Raw genomic sequence first — 21079 nt, 5'->3', positions numbered from 1 at the left:
CTGATTGGTCAAGTTATTATGGTAGGAGGAGAGGGATCAAGAGATGGTTGAGGGGAAGGATAATACCGTCGAAAACACTCTAAAGCACCCAGATCATCTTTGATTTCAAACCTCAACTGGGTTTGGGTCGTCACCTTTCTGGTGACGATGCATTTTCCGCCCCAAGGAATGTAAATTCATCCCAACCATTTTTTTTTTTTTTTAACCCCCCTTAAATGATTTACTTTGGCACGATGCGTATGCCTTCATGTCTGCGAATCGAAGCATGTTGAGACTCCTCCGAGCCCGCAGCAGGAGTTTGTTCCCCGGTTACAAACCCGGCAGCCGATCTGGACCCTTCAGGGAACCAAACGACTTTGTGGATCTGACCAGGATCTTTGTGAAGCCATGGAATTCCATGCAGGTCAGACATTTCCTCTCTTACGTTTTTGTTTTTATTTTTTACTTGGTTTTAAAGTACAGTACTTTTTTTTTCTGGGCAATTTTTTTTCTGTTTTCCTTCAAATTGTCATTTTTTAAAATCAATTTCTTGCATGCAGTTTCATGCCGATAGAATTCAGATTTTTAATTTTTGTATTTTTTTTTTTAAGTTGTTGATGAAAGATGCCTCATGTTCACCTTGCCATGTTTTTCTTTTTTTTTTGTGTAGGATCTAGGCAAAGACGTCTATGATCTTTATGCTGAGGATGAAGAGGAGGATGCGTCGCCGTCTCCCATGCTACTTTCTCCGACCAAGCACTTCGTGCTCAACATCAATGTTGGCGGAACTGTAAGTTCAGAGCAATCAGCCGAAGTTGAAAACCCAGATTGTTCTGAGTGGTCAATTTTCAGGCAACCTAGCATTGAATAAATGAAACCATCTGACAAAGACACCATCCGTCATAATGTCCTTTCACGTGGACTCTCTCAGTTTCAGAGGGCTCTTTTTTATCGTTTAACAGGAATGAGGATTTTCCAACTTTTTACGTTTTTTAAATGCAAATTTGAGTCATTTTGAGCAGTTCTTGAAAACCTTGACGTTTGAAAGTCCGGTAAACCGTCCTTCGGCCCATTTGGTGAGGTTTGTTTTTTTCTACTTTGCAGGTGTACCACCTGCCCTACAGGTTAGCTGTCAGGTACCCCAAAACACGGCTCGGCCGCCTCGCCACATCCACAGACCATAACAGGAAGTTGGAACTATGCGATGACTACATTGTGCACAGCAACGAGTTCTTCTTTGACCGGGACCCCACTATTTTCCAAAATATCTTCAACTTCTACAGGTATAACAAAATGGGACCTAACTAAAGTAAAACATAGGGCACAAATATGAAGAAAAAAAAAGAAAGACAATCATGATAAATCTTCTCTTGTCCATTGCCAAGGACCGGCGTGTTGTGGATTAAAGATGAGCTTTGCCCGCGTAACTTCCTGGAGGAAATCAACTACTGGGGCGTCCGGATCAAGAACAGCCACCGCTGCTGTCGCATCTCATTCGAGGAGAGGCAGGACGAGCTGACCGAGCAGCTGAAAATACAGAAGCAGCTTATGGCAGAGGTGGGTCGTCGGCCTTCGTATCTCTGCCGTGGTCCGAGGAAGAAAAAAAAAAAAAAAATCAACAACTTTTAATTCTAAGACGATAAATGAAATGACTCCATGAAATGCTTTATAAGTACGTCGAATGCAGCATGCGCTTCTCCGGCGACTCTGGCATCCTCCTCCATTCGAAAAACATGTACGAGGTGAATTGAAGACTAAATCGGGGGTGGCCAACGAGTTGATCGTGACGGACTGGTCCCGAGGCGATCGCGATGGGTGTAGGGTGAAATCGAGTTTTAAAAGTATTTTAAAAATAAAATAAGCAGGTCACCTTTGACCTATGGTGGCGCAGGATCAGCAGTCTGCAATTGCAGCTTGCGATCAGAGCTGTTGCCATATCACTTTTATTCATCGCATTTACAGTTTGTTTCATCTGCGATCTGGCAAAGAATGGCAATCTGGAGCACCAGAAGAAGCATTTCCAAACGGTACACCTACGTCCGATAATTTCTGCCCTTAACGCCTTGCAAAAGTGCGCGAATTTGTTTTCTTACCTAATCTGCATGCTGACAGACGGTGTCTGACCTAAATCGATGGTCTTGTTGACAGATGGTGTGAGGAGAAAAGGCTTCTTCTTGGCACACTTTCCCCCAACATGTTGCCCATGTCACGAGTCCTTGCTGTGAGAGTTTGTCAGACCGCGATTCACCTTGACGTCGATGTCAATTTTCTGGTTGCGATGATGGTCCCGCTTATTTGAGTGTTTTCCCATTTTAGGATGTTTTTTCAACTTGATGTCATATTTATTTTATTTGAATACTTTTTGGGTGCACTTGACCGTTGTCATTTCCTTCGAGGGCTGATGGTGTATTCCAAATTTCTGGGGAACAGAAAATATTTAACCACCAGTCCAACCACAAAGCCTACTTTATTTTTTTTCTCCCCTTTACGTTTTACCAAATTAAAAAACAAAAATGACCATTGTCTCTTTTAATTAAGTTTGTAAGATGAATATATACTCGGGCTGAACTGTACTTAAAATGATGCCTGAAGTGTGGAAACTGTCCCCACTTTAACGGACTGACAACCGACCGTGACCTCGTTTCATCCTCCACTTTGGCGCCTGACAAATCTCGTTGATAGGATAATAAATCCATAAAAGTTTGATCTTTTCAAGTCCAAGGGTCATCGGTTGAAGTCTCGAAAACAAAAACACGGTTGCAGGAAGTGCTCTTTTGAACCGTTTGGATCCAAAACGATCCATTCGCTGACTGAGACGGACGCGTTGCGGCTCGCTCCCTCTCGAGTGAACGTGAACCAAGCTTGTAGACTTGAGACGGTGTCTACACAAGGACCATGGCGAGCCACATTAGCGACAGTCTCAAATGTTCAATCTGTTTGGACATCTTTAACGATCCTGTCATCCTGCCATGTAGTCACAGCTTCTGCTGCGGGTGTATGCAGCAGTGGAAGGAGAAAGGCCATCGAACATGTCCGGTCTGTAGAATTGAGTTCATTTCGATCGACGCCTGTGTAAACTTGGCACTGAAGAATGTGTGTGAGGGCATTGTGCAAGCCTCCCTGGGATCAGAGGACATCTGCAGCCTGCACAAGGAGACACTGAAACTTTTCTGTTTAGACCACCAGGAGCTTGTGTGCACCGTCTGCCTACATGCGCAAAACCACGCTGGCCACAAGTTCCGTCCCCTTGAGGATGTTGTGGATGGCCACAAAGAGGATCTCAAGAAAGGCCTCCAGGATGCCAAGGAAAGACTGACATACTCTAGAAAGATGAAAGACGACTGCGGCGAGCAAGCGGCGAGCCTCAAAGTCCAGCGGGAGCGGGTTGAAGGCAAGATCAGGAAGGATTTTGAGGAGCTTCGTCTCTTCTTGCAGTTTGAGGAGGAGGCCAAGTTGTCTGCGGTCAGGGAGGAAGAGCAGAAGAAGAGCCGGATGATGAAAGAGAAGATGGAGGATCTCGACAGACAAGTGACCACCCTCTCAGACGTGATCACAACAACAGAGGAGCAGCTGACGTGTGAAGGCGTTTCCTTCCTGAAGAACATCCGGAGCGCGATGACCAGAATCCGAGAGCTGCCCGCCAAGCCCGAGCAGCTCCCAGAAACTCTGCTGGACGAAGACAAACATGTGAGCAACCTCAAGTCCTCCGTGTGGGAACGGATGAAGGCGCTGGTCCTCTGCCATCCACGGTCCTAGACCCCAACGCGACCGGCGTGACTTTCAAAGGAGGACAGCAGGGCCCAAGGAATACGCAGAGATCTACGTCTAGCAACGCGCCCTGTGCTCCAGAATATTTGTCAGCACGCTTGAATCGCCATGGACGCTGACAAAAAAAAAAGCATTTGATGTATTTCGTGGATTTAGATTGTGTCAAAGAAAATCTATTTTGTGGTTTCACGATGTGACGAATGTATTGTTTTCCGTTTGATGACTCTGTGATTTTATTTCCAAACATTTTGCTGCGTGCGTGCGGTGGTCACGGCGAGGTGGCAGATATCCTCAAAGATCATTGGACTTTATACATGTACCTGTGGTGTGCCAAAATTAAAACAAATCAAATGTCTCTCATGACTCCTGTCCTCTTTGTATCTCAACCTCACTGGCTGTAGCAGCAACTTCCAACTCCACAAAATATTAACAGAGCATTCTACTTTGATGACGGGCCTATTAAAAAAAGTTTGACCAGATCGACCTGGAATAGACCGGCCATTTAGGAGCTGTCCCGAACTTCTTAGTTGCCAAACTTGAGGTTTACATAGTCAAAACAAATTAGCACTGCAAACTGACACCTTGGGAATGTTGCCTTGCGGGTCTCGAGGCTGAAACACAGGATTGGGAGCATAGATGTGACCTTGAGAACCTTGCGGTTACATCATCATTAATATTTAAACCTCATACAAGGAAAATGAATGCCATAAATTGTAAACTGCCTCTCGCAAGCTGTAGTAACTGCCGCAATACATTTGCAATTTCCAGCAAAGTAGCAGAACTCATTTTTGTTTCTATTTTGTAATCTTGCGCAGCGCTTCTCTTCTGTCCCCCTGCAGGTGGAGATGGTGGCGATGGAAGAGGACGAGGCCTTGTACAAAAACATGATCTTCGGACGCACTCGCTGGAAGATTTGGAACATGATGGAAAAGCCCTTCTCCTCGATTGCTGCCAAGCTGATGGCTGTGGCATCCTCCGTCTTTGTCCTGATCTCACTGGTTGCCATGACGCTGAACACCGTTGAGGAGATGCAGTATGAGGTGTGGAGGGGGAAATTGAAAAATGGAGGGATCAAAAATAAATACCGGATGTCTGAATTTGTGTTACAGACGCCATCAGGGCATCTTAGCGGCAGGTTCTACGGCGAACACGTGGAGACTTTCTGCATCGCCTTCTTCACCCTGGAGTACGTTCTTCGCTTGCTGTCGACTCCCAGCATCAGAAGTTTCCGACGCAGCAGACATCGAGGCCATGTCGCGTGTCGGAAAGGTGAAAGCGGCACACTCGCTGACTGATGGGGATGGACGTGACATGACATGAAGATGCACCCAAAAAAAAAAAATCTTCACCTATGAGACCAAAACGTTCATGAAAAGTATCCTAAATCTGATAATTGTTATACATATTCACGTATCTTTTTGTTAATTACATGAAGAGAGGACCTTGAGAGGAAAAAATCGGATTTAAATCACACCCACAATTTGTATTTTTTGACTTTGTGTTCTTGATGCTGATTAATTTTGCCACCTGTGGGCCACGATTGCTTCCTCCTGTGCATGTTGTTTCTGTAGTTGGGCCAAGTTCTGAAGATCATGCGATTGATGCGGATCTTTCGGATCCTGAAGCTGGCTCGTCACTCAACAGGCCTCAGAGCCTTCGGCTTCACACTGAGACAATGCTACCAGCAGGTGGCGTGCTATGCATACTTTCATGCCCCTCGGTCAGACTACTCAGCAGTGACGACATTTGTGTGTGTGTTTTAGGTGGGCTGTTTGCTGCTCTTCATTGCCATGGGGATCTTCATGTTTTCCGCCATGGTGTACACTGTTGAGCATGACGTTCCCAATACCAACTTCACCTCCATGCCGCTTGCGTGGTGGTGGGCCGCTGTGAGTCATTCATTACTTTGCCGCACTTCCCAAAGGTTGTTATAGTGAACGAAAACTAACTCGGCTTGAGTACTGTAATGCACTTGACTTTGGAGTCGGACAATCCTCCATTGAGCTCTCCAGTTGGTCCAAAATGCTGCTGCTCGCCTCTTGACTTGTACTCTTGAGAGGGAGCACATCACTCCAATTCTGATAGCAACAATCACATGGGACAAAGATGGATTTTTATCAAAGGGGCTTATGACACGATCACCCTTTATCTTTGCATCTCGAATCCCACAGGTAAGCATTTCCACGGTGGGCTATCTCCAATTCTGATAGCAACAATCACATGGGACAAAGTTGGATTTTTATCCAAGGGGCTTATGACACGATCACCCTTCATGATTGTTGCATCTCGAATCCCGCAGGTAAGCATTTCCACGGTGGGCTACGGCGACATGCTCCCGGAGACCAACCTGGGCCGCATCTTTGCCTTCGCCTGCATTGCCTTCGGCATCATCCTCAACGGCATGCCCATCTCCGTCCTCTACAACAAGTTCTCCGACTACTACGGCAAGCTCAAGTCGCAAGAGTACGCCGCCGTCACCAAGGCCCGCGGCGACGTGCACTTTGCCCGAAGGGCGGCCAAGAAGCTTGCGGAATGTTATCAGGACGCCGTTCAGTCGAGGGCGCTTCGGCTGCAGTGTCAACCGCTCGGCACAGCGGAGGATAGAGCTCGTGTCAGGAAAGCTTTGGCAACCCACGCTGACCTCACATGCCCGTGACTTCATTTACCGATAAAACTGCACAAAGCGTCAAGAACTTTTTTTTTTCTTTTTGGAATGTTTGCACTCATGGAAACCGCCTCCCCCAATCACACGTGCACCATCAATTTTTACTCCCTTCTCTATTCATCTTAGGACCCTCACAAAATTCCACCCACTCCCTAGTCATTTTATGGATCCATCCATTTTCCAATTCGCTTATTCTCACGAGGGTCGTGGATGTGCTGGACCCTATCCCAGCTGTCTTTGCGCAGTAGGCGGGCTACACCCTGAATTGGTCGCCAGCCAAACGCAGAGACGAACAACCATCCATGCACACGCTCACACCTAGGGCCAATTTAGTGTCCCATTAACCTACCACGCATGTTTTTGGAACGTGGGAGGAAACTGGAGTACTCGGAGAAAACCCACGCAGGCACAAGGAGAACATGCAAACTGCACACAAGAAGGCCGGAGCTGGAATGGAACCCCGCACCTCTGCAGTGTGAGGCCGACGCGCTAACCAGGCGGCCACCGAAGAAAATGGAGGTGAGAGGTCCCGATTATCTTCAGCATTGATTTTGATTAATATCCTTCAGATTCAGATTGTCCTAGTAGGCCACAAATTGCACAAGTAGGCCACAAATTGCACAAGTAGAATAGGCATTGTACTAGTGCGACCGCGGCTCGTATCTGGATCTTAAACTGGATCTCAAGGAATACATTGGATGGCTTTCCCACAATCATGGGACTCTCATTGTCACTGTTGCCCATGCAACCTGACAAAAAGTGACGTCTGCTCCTCATGATATCTTTCCTGGAGTCCGCAATGGGTCAGCGCTAACATCCTTACTTCCACTTCACTTTTCTTAAGTGTCAAACTGCGTCACAATGTGAAGTGAGTCATGTCGAATGTGCGTCCGAGCTCTAAAAGTACACGTGAGAGAGAGAGCGAGATACCGTGGAACCGAGTTAATGTGTAATGGAGGCCCGTGCGCATGACTGGCGCCAGTTATTGTACAGCAATTGTGTTCTGAAAGGCTAAAACACACCCCCATACTGCTCACCAACTAAGAAACGACGGCACTGTTGCTGAATTCAAATTCAAAACTATTTATCATGAGAATTGACCAAAATATTTGGGCTTCAAACATTTTATCTTATTTCACCGGTCAACATTTGGAGAAAAAAAAATGTCACTAAATTGACAAAACTGATTGAAACTATACATGAGCGTAAAAATTGTGTCATAATCTCACCGCTGACTCGTTGAGCCACACTGAATTTACGGTTTATGAACCATTACACACAACAATGTTTTGTGCTGTCATTGTCACTGTTGCCCAGGCAACCCGGCACCTCCCCGTGGGAAACTTTTTGGCGGACACCATCTGGTCAAATAGCTCCGATCCGGTGCTCATCAGTTCCTGACGCGACTTGGTCCAACTTCCGGATCCAAAATGATAGTGAGCGTCACTATATGACGGGTCTATTTGTTCAAATTTTCCAGCAGGATTTCGGCTCCTTTGCTGCTGTTGGCGCTGTCCAGCTTGAAGTCCTTCAGGGCCGTCTTCACGTCTGCCACCACAGACCTGTCGCAGCTGTTCAGGAGGCTGTGGAAAGTAAAGACAAACTTTTACACTGTTGACTGTACTTGCAACTTAAAAATGATTTTCTCTTGGGACAGCAAGCTCATTTCAAAACGCTCAACATCTCCTTGCTTAGATGAGAAGACGACGCTGCGCAGGAACTTGAGTGGCGTATGAACACAAATGCACACGGACCTGCAGAGCACCATGGCTCCTCTGTTGACTTTGGCCCAACTCCTGAGGTTTTCCATCCCGACGGTGTCCACCAGGATCCTGGAAAAGCGCTCTGGCAGGAGGACACCAAAAGAAGTTACTCAGCATTCGACTGGCATCGGCGCCGGTTTGGTTGAAATTTCAACACATGACCAAGTACGTAACATCGATTGACTTCCACACAACAGACTCTAAATGTTTCCTTTGGGGTATTATAAGAAAATGGAAAAACACTATTTTGAGTCGCAATTACAATTAATCACCAGAATACATTGTTTCCTTGCGCATTCCAAAAACATTCATGTAAGGTCAACGAAGACACACTTTGCAACCCTCATGCAGGCAAATGCGAAAGAAAATGAATTGTGTGGTGGAGGCAGAAAAAAAAAAAGTGTTGATCCATATGTGAAATCACCTTCTTTGCCAGCCTCGGCAAGAGTGACGTCCTGCTCTATGAGCCATTTGAGCACCAGATGTCCTGCAGGATGTTCTGCCATGTGGAGCTAAAAAAAAAAAAGTGGGGGGGGCGGTGCACAGTTGACTCACTTGTACAAACAACTCCACGCTAACACCGTTCAGTGTTATTTTCAAAACACGCTGCTACATTTAGCCAATGTGATGATTTGAAATGCAGTACAATCGTCATTCGGTGGCACTGACCTCTCCTTCGACACCGCCCGGCACGAGTTCCTGATTGGCCAGCTGAGCTACAGCTGCCATGGCGGGTCGCAGGTCGCCGCAGGCCGACGACAAGATGTCGCTAACTGTCACGCTGGTGGCCTTGTCCATGACCATGGCGGCGGCGTTGTCGCGCAGGTAATCCAGCAGCGGCGGGGAGACCACCTCGAGCAGCTCCTTCCTTCGAAGGGCGGTGTCCTTCTTACTGGCGGGAGAAGAAGCGAAAGAGAGATGGCGGTGACGTTGCTCGGCTGCTGGCTCCAAACTTCAACATCAGGTGTGACGACGTCACGTTTCGACATGCGACCACAAATCATGTTTTTCGATGTCTGACCTGTGCTGGTTGCCGTCTCCTTTTTGCAGCACCTTGATGATCTCAGGCAGCAGGTGTGCGGGGTCTCTGGGACTCAGCAGGTACAGCAGAACCTTCTTGCCATACTTGTTACTGACGACCTCATCCAAAGATGACAAGAGCTCCTGGACAAGAGAGAAACATGCGACATGATCATGGTAAGATGTTTTCTAGAGCAAAGATGGAAATGCAAGCGTTGCACTGAAATTACGTTTAAAGTCCCCCATAGACAATTCAGCTGTTTAAAACGCGTCACAAGGAAGCAGTGACAGCTCCGACGAAAGCTGAAGTGACAACCGAAACTGTCAGCTCGGTAAGAGTTTTTCTCTTCACACCCCCTCCCCAAAAAAAAGACCATTGCCTGGAAAAAAAGAAACTCTAAACCGAATTTAAGCAATAAGTAGACAAGATGAACATCATAGCACTAATAGTTGCACGTACCGACAACACGGCCTGTTTAACAAGTTTGGTGTCGTCCACGCAGTCAAATATGGCAAGAAGAACCAGGTGACCAAACTCCCCCTAAGGACACAACACAGTCGTTAACCGCATCCAGACTTAGTCGACAAAAAAACATTTAATTCACGTCATTTGTGTTTAAGAATGACCAAGAAAAGAGGCAAAAAAGACAGCTCGAGTGATAGTGGAAAATAACAAACATGCAAGCAAGCAGGTCGTGTGAAAACCCACCGTGGCAAACTTCACCATGTATGTCTTCATTGTTTTGATGATGACTTTCCTGTCCTGAAACACAAAAAAGAAACTTGCAGCTCAAAACGCTTTCAAACCAAAATTTGAAATCGCTGAGCCGAAATTTGCGTTGGATCTTCTCTGATCTTTGAACGGGACTCGAGTGGACTCCAAGGATTATCTCATTACTGATAATCGGTTGCAAGTATTTTATTGACCAATCTTTGATCAACAAAGATTGGAACAAAAATCGACCCACCGTGCGATGACATTTACAGAAATCGTCTGCGACGACGCCTATTCGCAAGCAGCGAGCGGTGCCCTCTTTACCTTGGCGGTGCCGTGCCACAGACAGTGCATGGCCACTCGAGCTCCATCGTGGGTGTGAGCCATGTAGACGACGGCCTCCCTTATGGACTCGATCATCTCCTGTTCACAGTGACATCCGACACCATTGAAAACGCGGTCACGCCCTGAAACTTTGATTTTGAACATTTGCGCTTCAACCAAGCGGCCCAGTTGAGTTTGAACCCGTAAACCCAGGTCTGACTGTGTCCGCGACAGCAGAGGTCCCCAACCACCAGGCCTTTTTTTTTTTTTTACTAACTTTCGACATGAATACACAACAGAATATAACTCACCGCTCTCTCTTTGTCAGGACTCAGCAAGAAAAAGTCCAGGAAGACTTTGTGGACCAGAGAATGTTTGATGACTTGCTCTCTGAAACAAACAGCGCCACGTGACGTCAGACCTTCACATCCAGGTTTAAGCTTTCTTTACATTGTCCCGGGTACTGAATGAAGATAGTTTTGATGATGAAAACGAAAAAAAAAAAAATAAATAAATAAAACTGGATTCTGGATAAACAAAAACTACTAATCAATAAAATAAATGTTTCAAAAAATGAGTAGATGAAAAATCTGCTGTCTCAAATTTTAGGGGCAGTCTTTTTTACAGTTCTTGGATTGCTGTTATGTTGCCCGGGCGGTATGACACATTTTCAGTGAACTTACTTCTGTGCCATTGGTGTAATAATTTGCTTCATGTCCGTGATGATGTGGCTCAGCTTGTCTGGATTGGCCTCTGCAACCTTCTCAATGGTGTTGCACACCGAGGACTGCGCACAGGGAAAAAGACAAAGACCGAGAATCGGCTTTCTTAATTCGACTCGATTCCACCGTATAACCATTGGAGCAAAGAAAAAACAGGGGACGATAACCCGTGACTCGTCGGCCTCTCTGTTCTGTCTCCCTCTGTTGGTTATCTTTTTTTTTTTAAATATATCTCTTGGACGTGTTGTACTGTTAAGTGAATTCCGTTGCTCTCTGGTTGTGAATGTGCAATGATAATAAAAACTTTCTGAATTCAATTCAATGGGATGCGCAAATGACACAATGGGATTTTAACCATTGTGATAAAGTTTTCATCAATTTCGACTCGGCAACGAAATAATCCAAACAGTGAATCACAAGTGGAATTTTCAAAGTCAACCGATTCTAGGTTCAACCAGCGTCACGGAGTGGCGCCCTTCTGGATCAAGATGCGGTCCGGTTGAGTGTTCGTGTTTGTTTATATACCTTACAGATGGTGAAGGCGTTCCCGTATAGTTCCTCGGTGAGCATGAGTCTCTGTGCAAGTACAGCTTTGTCGTTGTAGGCGTACTCGATGATGGTGGAAGCGGCAGCGTGGCGAAGCATCGCTCGCACGTTCCCTTTAAATGTTTGCATGACCGCCGCCACCAGCTCCTTATTCCTGTAGAGAACAATGGCTCGTCAACGAGTCAACATATGAATTCTCCCAACTCAACTGTATTTAGAGAGTACTTTTAAAACAACCGCCGCTGCATGCAAAACGCTGTACACGCCGCAAAAAGCAACCTTACCGTGACAAGAGAAATCTTTTGTCGGACTTATGCAACGTGGATGTAATGTTAAAAGGTCAAAGGAGAGGAGCAGCTCACCCGTACATCAGCAACTTTTTCACCACGTGCGTGCCATACTGCGACTTAGACAAAGCAATGATATCATCTGCAGGACACACAGTGACAACATACATCAGCAAAGCCTGGATCTTTTTCGATGAACAGCACTTGTCGAATCATTCAAAATTAGCACTGTCTCACTTTTAAATGCACGTTGTGAAATGCTACTGAAAACCTCACCTTTCAGTTCATCAAACACTTCCCGTCTCTGCTCGTGGCTTCCCCACTGGACAAAACACTGCAGCACTCGCACAGAGTCGTGAGCGTACGCCATCTGGTGGAGGCAGATGGTGGCTCTTAGCGCATCGGAGCACACAGTGCATGGAAAAACCGGGCCGGGCGGCTAAGATTGGTTTTCAACAGCTCGGACAAATACCTGCTTGTACTTCCCCTTAATCAGTTCATGAAGATCCTTCATCAGCTTCCTCTTCAAATCGCTGTCACACTTCTTCCTGTGGACAGGCACACAAGACACACACACACTAAAATTGTTCATATTCATCAGAGGTCTGTACTGGTATAAATTAAATGGGGTAACATTTTTGGACCATCTGACTACGCAACAAGCAGTACATTTGCACTTTACTTCTGTGTGCCCGAGTGGGGGTCTACGTACTTTCTTAGGTCTCCCCACATTTGTTTGGCCTGATTGATAATCTGGTACATGTCCTTTCGATCTGCCTGCTGTCTGCTCTTCTTCAGGTCTTTCTTTTTCTGCAACCTGTTCTTCTTCAGGTCTTCATCAGTCTGCTGCAGTCCCTGCTTGTTCTTCTTTGGCTTAAATTCGCCTTTCTTGAACTTCTTTGCCTGCGGACCTGGTCGCACATTTAAAAAAAAAAAAAAAAATGTTAAATGTTCTCAAATGTAATGGGATGAGTGCCTCGTTGTCAGTGGCTGAGGCGTGCTAAAGTTGCTGCCTCACGACACCTGCAAGCGGAGGAAAATGGATAGATGTATACAATTAAATTTCTTACCTCCATCCTCTCCGTCCCCTTTTCCGCCAGGGAATTTTCTCTTTGGGCCTTTTCCACCTTCCCCTTTGTCGCCTGTGAGTTTTCTCTTTGGCCCTTTACCTCCTTTAACAAATGATTGTTGTTTCTTGGCATGATCTCCACTCTTCCCTATTTTCCCCTTTATGTCCTTTTTGTTGTATGGTTTGAAGGGCTTTTTACCAGGTGGCCTACTTTTCGGGGCTTTCCCAGGAGAATCTGTCAAGAGACGTGTGAAAGACCACATGAGGTTCAAACTTAAAGATGAGCATTTAATTGTTTAACGGTGTTTCCAAGCTTACCTTTGCCTTTTTGTTTCAACTTTTTCCCTTTGGGGGAAAATTGTGTTTTGGGTTTGGCTTCCATTCTAAGTAAGTGATGGAAACATGATCAGTATAACATTTGATCCACCTACAGTCCCACGGTTAAAGGCTTAACACTTGATAGGATTAAGATGAAAAAGATCTGAACCGTGAAATGTAAATGAAACTGCCCGAATTAGCTGATTCAATTTTGAAAATTAACAGTTCGAATTAGGAGGATTTTTTTTATCAAGTCCAGTGGATTCAGGATACCTTTTAGCGAGCATTACGGTGCTGAAAATGACCTAAGTTTCGCCCCCCAAAAAAAACGCACAATTGACAGCTACTAATATGACACATCCATTTCATAACAGCACTGATATTTTTCGTTATTTAATAGGCTTACTTACATTGATTGCAGATATACAGACACGCCGTGACAAACTGTCCACGCGTGTTTTACCTCAACGGTTTACGACACTGAACGCTCCAATCAAATTCGAGGTTTGCTGCCGTAAAACGTTGCCATCGTTACGACAGTGCCGCAGCACAAAATAAAGATAATGAAGAGGAAATACTGTAATGTGATTACAGTTCCGGTCACGTTACTGTAGTGACTCAGCCTGTGTCCACAAAAAAAAACGTTCTCGATTTGATATTATTCTGCAAAACTGATGTAAGTTAAAATTCTTTTGACCTGAGTTTCCAGTGGTTATTCTGTGATGTTTTAGAGTGTCATTCGTAAATCGTGCAAGTTGCAATTCATATTTACGAAATATACAAACAAAATGTTAATTACTTTTGGTCATTAAAATATCCTACGCTTTTTAAAATTGCTGGTGTTCTTAAAACTTAAAAAAAAAGTGGGTGGGTGACCACATAAGAGGACTTCAGTAACCAACAGGCTGAGCAGTGCTATTCACGTCTTTCTGTTGCTAGGCAACGGACGCAACGGAACGGGACAAACATGGTTGGACACGAGACGCGCTGAAATTACAACGCTCAAGGACAAACGTAAGGGCAAACTGATATTTGCCTATGATGAACGACTGTCACTGCTACATATATAACATAATTTTTTTATTGTCACAGGAGCAGCTTGTGATCACATTGTGATATCTTCTGAGGGGAAACAACTCTCTGCTGTCATGCCTTATGCATATGAACAGCTTTATTCAAGACCGTTCATCACACCCGGCTCTAACCTGCCAGAGAATCTCCTGAACCTCGCGTATCCTTCATGCACTACCCATACAACTTCTGCCATGGAGTTTATGAGTGTTTGTGTGCCCAAATGTGTCAAAGGACTACTTTGATTTCATGTTAGATGGCTCTAAATGAAAACGTTTTGAAAAGCGTGATCATCAACCTTGATTCATTTTTCTTGAAGTCACTCCTTTGGCTATGACTGCAGGCGCAGAGCAAACCTGCAGTTGGTGGAAGACAAAACTCTGATCTTTATTGCTGGTCAGATGCTGATCCTGTTTGATGTTAACACCAAACAGCAGCGATACATCCGTAGCAGCAGTGGCGGTGGGATTGGTGCAATCGGGGTAAGAGAAGAGATGTTGTCATCACAGTCATCGGCTGACCGGCAGATTGCTTTCCCAAATTCATCCCAAATCTTACATTGGCCTTGAAGTGCATAAGCAAGACAGAAAATGGATGGAATCGGCCTGTTCAAGTCAACAAGTTTGGAGTGCTGCCAGCAAGTTTTGAAACCTTGAAAATCTTGAGGACACAAATACTTTTTTGTGTTTTTTTTGTGGACCCCTCTGATCTCAATCCCTGCAAAGTGTGTCCGGTATAGACATTGCATTGTTTTGTGTATGTATAGGTACACCCAAGCCAAGAGTACTTTGTTGTGGCAGAGAAAGGAAAAAGGCCTATCCTGATAATATATGAATATCCTTCATTACAAGTATACTGCATTCTCAGAGGTAAACAGAACCAATATTCATCAGTGTTGTATATTTCTCTTCAGTGGTGGTGTTGTGATCACGTGTGTGTGTGTGTGTGTGTGTGTGTGTGTGTGTGTGTGTGTGTATTTAGATGGTGCAGAGCGTGTGTTTAGTTCTGTGAATTTTAACAGTGACGGGAGTCTTCTGGCCACCCTGGCCAGTGCACCCGACTACTTGCTGACCGTGTGGAAGTGGAGGCAGGAGGAGGTGATGCTCAGGTGCAAAGCCATTTCTCAGGAGGTTTTCCGAGTGAGCTTCTCCCCGTACAACCCTGGACTGCTCACATCATCGGGATCTGGACACATCAAGTACCAGACACAATGCTTACGCCTCCTAAAATGCATTTGTTTTTATTGTTGGGAGTCATGATGGAAATATTTCACGTCACGTAATGAGACCAAGTCCCATCTCGTGGTTCGAATGACCGCTGTATGGCGTACCCATGATCTGGTTTGCACTTCTATCGCAGTTTTGTGGAGGCAGGATGGTTATAGTTGCGTTAGCATATTCATATTTGGAAAACCTGCCCATAAATTCACCAAAAAAAAAAAACCCACAGTTTTTTCACTGACCATTTATTATCAAATATGTTCCTTCCCCAGGTTTTGGAGAATGGCCAGCACCTTTACAGGTCTCAAATTGGAAGGACTTATCGGCCATTTTGGGAAAACGGCAGCTACCGATATCGAAGGCTACGTAGAACTTCCCGATGGAAAGGTTTGTGTCCTACATATCTTGAAAGGTGATGCGGCTCACCAAGAATGCAGCGCTTTGACCTGTGTCCACCCCCTCAGGTGGTGTCTGGCTCAAACTGGGGCAACCTGCTGCTATGGGATGGAAATGCTATCAAAGTGGAGATCTGCAGCAAGGGAGGACGCTGTTGTCACGCAGGCGTTGTCCAACCTTTCGCCTTGGAGGATGGACAGCTGATGACGTTCGGCTCCGATGGAGTGATCCGGGTAGAGGAGAAATTACTGTCATAGATGAAAGGCTGCGACGGTGCTCTTGGTTCAATACGACATCGTAACCTCCCTTTGAGCCTGCAGGGCTGGGACTTTGAGACAATCGACAATGCGGACGGTAGCGGTGAAAGCGGCAAATTTGAGATGGAGCCCGTGAATGAGACGACGGTCTGGCGCCATGCGCGTCTCTCCTCAATAGTGAAAAGCTCCCAGTCTGACTCGACTGTTTGGTTTGCTCAGGTCACCCGTCTTCTTTCACAAAAGGACACAAATCGCACCTCGGTGAAAGATTCCAACCTGATCTCTTCTATTTTGTAGGATTCCAATGGAGCTATCTGGAAAGTGGATCTCTCTTTCACATACACCGTAAGGCTCATCCACACAATAATATAATAATAATAAAGCAATGTGTAGCTTGACTTCTGAATTGAACTGAAATTAAACATCCCGTTGAGAGAACAGTTTCGTTACCTGTTGTGGAAGCTATTTCCCAAAAGATGGTTAAATTTGCACACTAAGAGGCACATTAGCAGAAAGGGCACTGCGTGAAATGAGTCTGCCACCTTTACCCAAATTAATCAGTCCTGGGACAAGCAGCTTTGAGGAGCAACCACTGACTTGAATGACTTTAAAACACCATTGAGAAAATAGAAGTTCCGAAGTGTCTGCTCTGCTCTACTAGCGACTCTACAGCAATTGAACATACTTTTTATGATTTTATCAAACCGAAATCTGCAGACTCCTGATCCACAGTGCCTGTTGTCCTCCCATGCCGGACCGATCGAGGCTCTTGATGTGTCAAAGTCAAGTCATCTCATGGCCACCACTGCTCTGGACCGTAAGTCAATTGTTTTTATACGTATAATACCGACACGTGGACACTATTATTGGTATACCAGAAAAATAGGCACTGACAAAAGTAGTCATTTTCATCAAGTGATGAAAATTTGGCATTGCTTTTATCTTGGTGTTCAAACACCATTTTTCTTCAAGTCATGGAATATGAACCAGACTGCGTAGGTCCGCCATAGCTTCAGCTTCCTTTTTATTACAAATAATTTAGTCACACCAAAACTATTTCAGTGACCTGTTGTTTTTTTTGAAAGGGTACCAACAATTGTGTCCATGTCTGAACGTTTTCGAACCACTGACACAACACAGCGGCTGCTCTGTTTTCCTGGACCTTCACCTTTCCAGGTTCAGTCAGAGTCTATGACCTTCTGACAAAAAGAGAACTCGTCAGTAGCAGGTTCAATCAAGGCGGAACCGCTCTTCACTGGGCACCACTTTCGGTAAGTATGGACGTGCGTTACTACGTTATTGACATAAACGTGGCTAATGGAATAAGTAACCCCAGATATTTGTTTTTGTAGGTGAAGTACAGTGGAGGTTTATTGGTGACAGGATTTGAAGATGGGGTGGTTCGTTTACTGGAGCTTTATGACGCCAAAGGGTTGCACAACAACAAAGGGGGTGCCCACATTCGACTCAAGCAAGCTTTCAAGCCGCATAACGGCCCCGTAACTTCTGTTGCATACGACTGCAACGGGAAAATATTAGCCACAGGGGTAAGCGCCTTATTCATAATCATAAAACTAACAAGGCACTTTGAAATTAGAATGAATAATTTGCGAACAACACTCGCAGTGCAGTTCATGAGACCAATTTTAAGTTGTCCGGAGGAATGTTCCCAATGATCAAGCGGAAGCAAAAACTCATGGAGTCACTAAGCTGTTGGGTTTTTTTTTTTCCCTCCCATTTTGTTTCTTCAGTCTTTATTACTCCTCGTTTGATATTCAGCCTCTACTTTTATCCCCAGAGCTCAGATTGCACTGTGTTCTTCTTTACTGTTGGAGAAAAATATGAGCCCATCGGCTTTGTTCATGTTCCCGGACCGGTGCAGTTACTGGAGTGGTCACCTCATTCCCATGTAAGTCTGAAGTATAAATAAAATATATCAACACCTTCTACGATTCTTGCGCCGCATGAAAACCAATGTACCACTTCCCAATCTTGTACAGCAAGAAAACAGGTTGCTGATCCTGTGTCAGAATGCTCATGTTGTCGAGGTACCGTGTCCTGATCAGAATACCCTGAAACCAACCAAATCCTTCCAACTGCTGGACCTGCCCAGAAGGTTCTTCTGCTTCAAGAGCATCAAATCCCAAATCAAGGTTTCGCTTCCTGTTTCTTGGGTTCTCAGTTCACGTTCTTCATTGACAAGATAAACAACCCGACGCATTCTACCAGTTCTTCATGACATTTCAATAATCAACACAACTTGCATATATCTGTGCGTTGTAGAGAGCAGAGGAAATGGCAAGACTTCGAGCTTTAAAGGTGAAGCAAGTGCAAGAAGAGCATCAAGGCGTCGGAGAGGAGGTGCTGGAAGAAGAGTTACCGCCCATTTTCATCCCTAACCCTCGTAGTCCTCTTCTCTGTGGTTTCTACTCACGGCCTGGCCAATTCTGGCTCTCTATGGTACACATACATATCGACACACTGAATGATGAGCAATTAGTTCATGTGGTCCACATCTTTCACCCAACACACGCGCGTTAATAGAAATGAACTCCAATAACAGAATACACGGGTGGCACGGTGGGCGACCGGTTAGCACGTCCGCCTCACAGTCGAGAGATGCAGGGTTCGATTCCAGGCTGACCGGATTAGTGGATGGATGAAGAACAGGATACACTCGTGATCAGTTCTTTTGCGTGGCTGCCTAATTTATATTAATACTTTCATTTCCAGGGAGGGTTTGACTCCGGTTTCCTGTACCATTGTAAGTTCTCTGAGAGTCAGGATGAGAGTCCAGACCAACGTCAAGATGAGCCATTTGACTTCCTGACTGTCCTGAATGCTGACGACGATGCTATTTGTTCGGTCACCTTCAAGTATGATGACGGAAGAAACTCAACTTCAGTGAAAATGCAGCTTTTACTTCATACGGATCGGTTCGGCCTTATGTTTGGTTGTTGTTGTCGTCACAGCTCCAACAGGCAGCTCATGCTCTGCGGCATGCACTCCGGCTCCATCAGGATTTACCCTCTTGATCCGGACGACCACACCATAACCTCCATGCAGGCATTCTGGGAACTAAGCATCCACGACGGCACTTATGGACACCTGCGGCACATCCGCTGCAGCTATGATGATCGGTTTGTTTTGACAGCAGGAGATGACGGGAATATCTTCTCCTTCAACCTGCTTCCTCATAAGGAGCTGCAGAAAGACCTGCAGAGGAACAGGGCCGTGGTTCCTTCTCCAAGGGTTAGTGCATCTCGTTCCACGAAGAAGCCTTCCACTTTTGCAGATGAGCAATGTCATGGAATACCATAGAAAAGTAATACAGAATATTGTGATCCTCCAATTAGGACGGTCTTGAGAATGAGGATTCGGCTCAGGACATCGATGACCCAGCGGCCGACAAGTTGAGTATGAACCGATTGTTCTTGGAAATCACCTTGCCTGGGTGCAATTCCGTATTACCCACAACCTTAACCGTGCACTGCAGTACTTGCGGCCAAAATGCAGTGAGCATTACGTACTGCATCGGGTACATTCAAATGATTCATTTGATCCCAATTAGTCTCTTTGTTCTAGTTCACGTCCTTTGCCAGCTTTTTTTTTTTTGGTTTGTTGTAAAATAATCTCTTTATTTTTCCTCCATTCTCATTGGCTCATTTGTTTGAAATGAAAAATGTTATTTCGTTATTTGAAAAAATAAAAAAATAAATCAATAAAAATCATTGAAGTGATTTGATCCGCCCACCCAGCATAGAGACGGTCCAACAGAAGTTGGAGAAAGACCATCGGTGTCGGGAAGCTGAGAAGAAGAAATCTGACAAGCGGAGGAGGCTTGCTGAGATTCAGAACATTTTCAAAAAATTGCTCAAGGACAACCTTGAACTGCCAGAACATTTCCGGCTGACACTTACGGTACTCACACACACACACACACACACACACACACTGAGTGAGATTTTGACAATGAAAAGGACAAATATGAATTCAAGTAGAGAGCGAGTCCAAGTAAATTGGTTCTTTACCTCTTTGTAGGAGTTGCAGCTGGACGCGTGTTTTGCAGATCAGGCTGAGAAGGAGAAAACCTGGAAATTAAAAGAAGTCCAAAAACAGATGAGCTGGGAAGAACAACACTCCCAGATAGCACTGAAAAAACTACAGGAGTGGTACTGAAAAGTCACGGTGATGGCTTTTATCTCAGTGTTTCAAATGCTTTTCATTTATAAGTTTTATCGCTCAAAAAATGGTAATATAGTACTTATTTTGGAATATTTTGGGATGTGGATGGATTCAACCCAGATGACTAATCGTTTGCCTTGTGAACATGAGAGAGCGAGTCCAAGTAAATTGGTTCTTTACCTCTTTGTAGGAGTTGCAGCTGGACGCGTGTTTTGCAGATCAGGCTGAGAAGGAGAAAACCTGGAAATTAAAAGAAGTCCAAAAACAGATGAGCTGGGAAGAACAACACTCCCAGATAGCACTGAAAAAACTACAGGAGTGGTACTGACCAATCACTACGGTGGTTTTTATCTCAGTGTTTCAAATGCTTTTCATTTCTAAGTTTTATCGCTCAAAAATTGGTAATACGGTACTTATTTTGGGATGTGGATGGCTTCAACCCAGATGACTTATCATTTGCCTTGCGAACATGTTGTTCCTGCAATTTCCTCACGCGCATTTTTAAATGCTGGGATTTTTTTTAAATCACACGCCCGGATGCCAAGACGTACAAGCCGAAGCATTTTGTACACCAACCAAATACACATCTCGTCGATGTTTTGCTTTCAGGTTCAGGGGCTCTCTAGAGTCCAACACAGTCACGGTGTTTGCCATCCGCACTGAGCGCAGCGTATCCACGTACCGGATTCCAGAACTTTCTTCAGCGCGGGCCCAAAAGCAAAGCGGTTACAGCGAGACCGGCGGCCATGAAAAAGCTCCAGACGAACGCCAGGC

The 21079-nt window shown here is 45.2% G+C and overlaps 3 protein-coding genes across 5 annotated transcripts; 2 read left to right on the top strand and 1 right to left on the bottom strand.

Annotated features, from left to right (window-relative positions):
- Positions 1-205: 205 nt before the first annotated feature.
- On the top strand, positions 206-6628 carry LOC109518156 (potassium voltage-gated channel subfamily V member 2-like). The gene is given in 10 exon segments (XM_019873838.1): positions 206-403; positions 650-769; positions 1084-1262; positions 1365-1536; positions 4587-4787; positions 4857-4984; positions 4986-5016; positions 5319-5435; positions 5511-5636; positions 6047-6628. Coding segments are annotated over 10 exon segments (1587 nt in total). The 5' UTR covers positions 206-247; the 3' UTR covers positions 6404-6628.
- An 892-nt stretch (positions 6629-7520) lies between these two features.
- pum3 (pumilio RNA-binding family member 3) lies at positions 7521-14587 on the bottom strand. 3 transcript variants are annotated; one of them, XM_019873820.1, is made up of 18 exons: positions 14488-14587; positions 13177-13241; positions 12860-13093; positions 12502-12700; positions 12262-12337; positions 12066-12159; positions 11865-11931; positions 11482-11656; positions 10918-11021; positions 10546-10624; positions 10235-10333; positions 9905-9958; positions 9656-9736; positions 9197-9339; positions 8845-9067; positions 8600-8687; positions 8167-8257; positions 7521-7995 (listed from the first exon to the last, which is right to left on the bottom strand). In XM_019873820.1, the coding sequence occupies exons 1-18, from the start codon at positions 14496-14498 to the stop codon at positions 7872-7874; spliced, it is 2007 nt and encodes a 668-aa protein (XP_019729379.1). In that variant the 5' UTR covers positions 14499-14587; the 3' UTR covers positions 7521-7871. The 3 variants fall into 3 exon arrangements, with proteins under 3 accessions (XP_019729379.1, XP_019729380.1, XP_019729381.1); XM_019873821.1 differs by lacking the exon at positions 14488-14587 and adding an exon at positions 13587-13691; XM_019873822.1 differs by lacking the exon at positions 14488-14587 and adding an exon at positions 13587-13675 and having other exon boundaries at positions 13177-13285.
- Positions 10598-20432, top strand: LOC109518147 (cilia- and flagella-associated protein 44-like). Its single transcript, XM_019873819.1, has 21 exons — positions 10598-10667; positions 14116-14190; positions 14269-14407; positions 14567-14729; positions 15014-15116; positions 15229-15445; positions 15740-15854; positions 15932-16096; positions 16184-16339; positions 16418-16465; positions 16838-16937; positions 17297-17391; positions 17473-17667; positions 17919-18029; positions 18121-18273; positions 18404-18580; positions 18854-18996; positions 19093-19372; positions 19477-19532; positions 19879-20041; positions 20162-20432. The coding sequence occupies exons 1-21, from the start codon at positions 10613-10615 to the stop codon at positions 20297-20299; spliced, it is 2847 nt and encodes a 948-aa protein (XP_019729378.1). The 5' UTR covers positions 10598-10612; the 3' UTR covers positions 20300-20432.
- The last annotated feature ends 647 nt before the right edge of the window (positions 20433-21079 follow it).

Source organism: Hippocampus comes, unplaced genomic scaffold, assembly GCF_001891065.2.
Source record: "Hippocampus comes isolate QL1 unplaced genomic scaffold, H_comes_QL1_v1.1 scaffold424, whole genome shotgun sequence".
Taxonomy (NCBI): Eukaryota; Metazoa; Chordata; class Actinopteri; order Syngnathiformes; family Syngnathidae; genus Hippocampus; species Hippocampus comes.
Note: the sequence above shows the minus strand (reverse complement) of the source record. Positions and strands in the feature narration are given on the sequence as shown.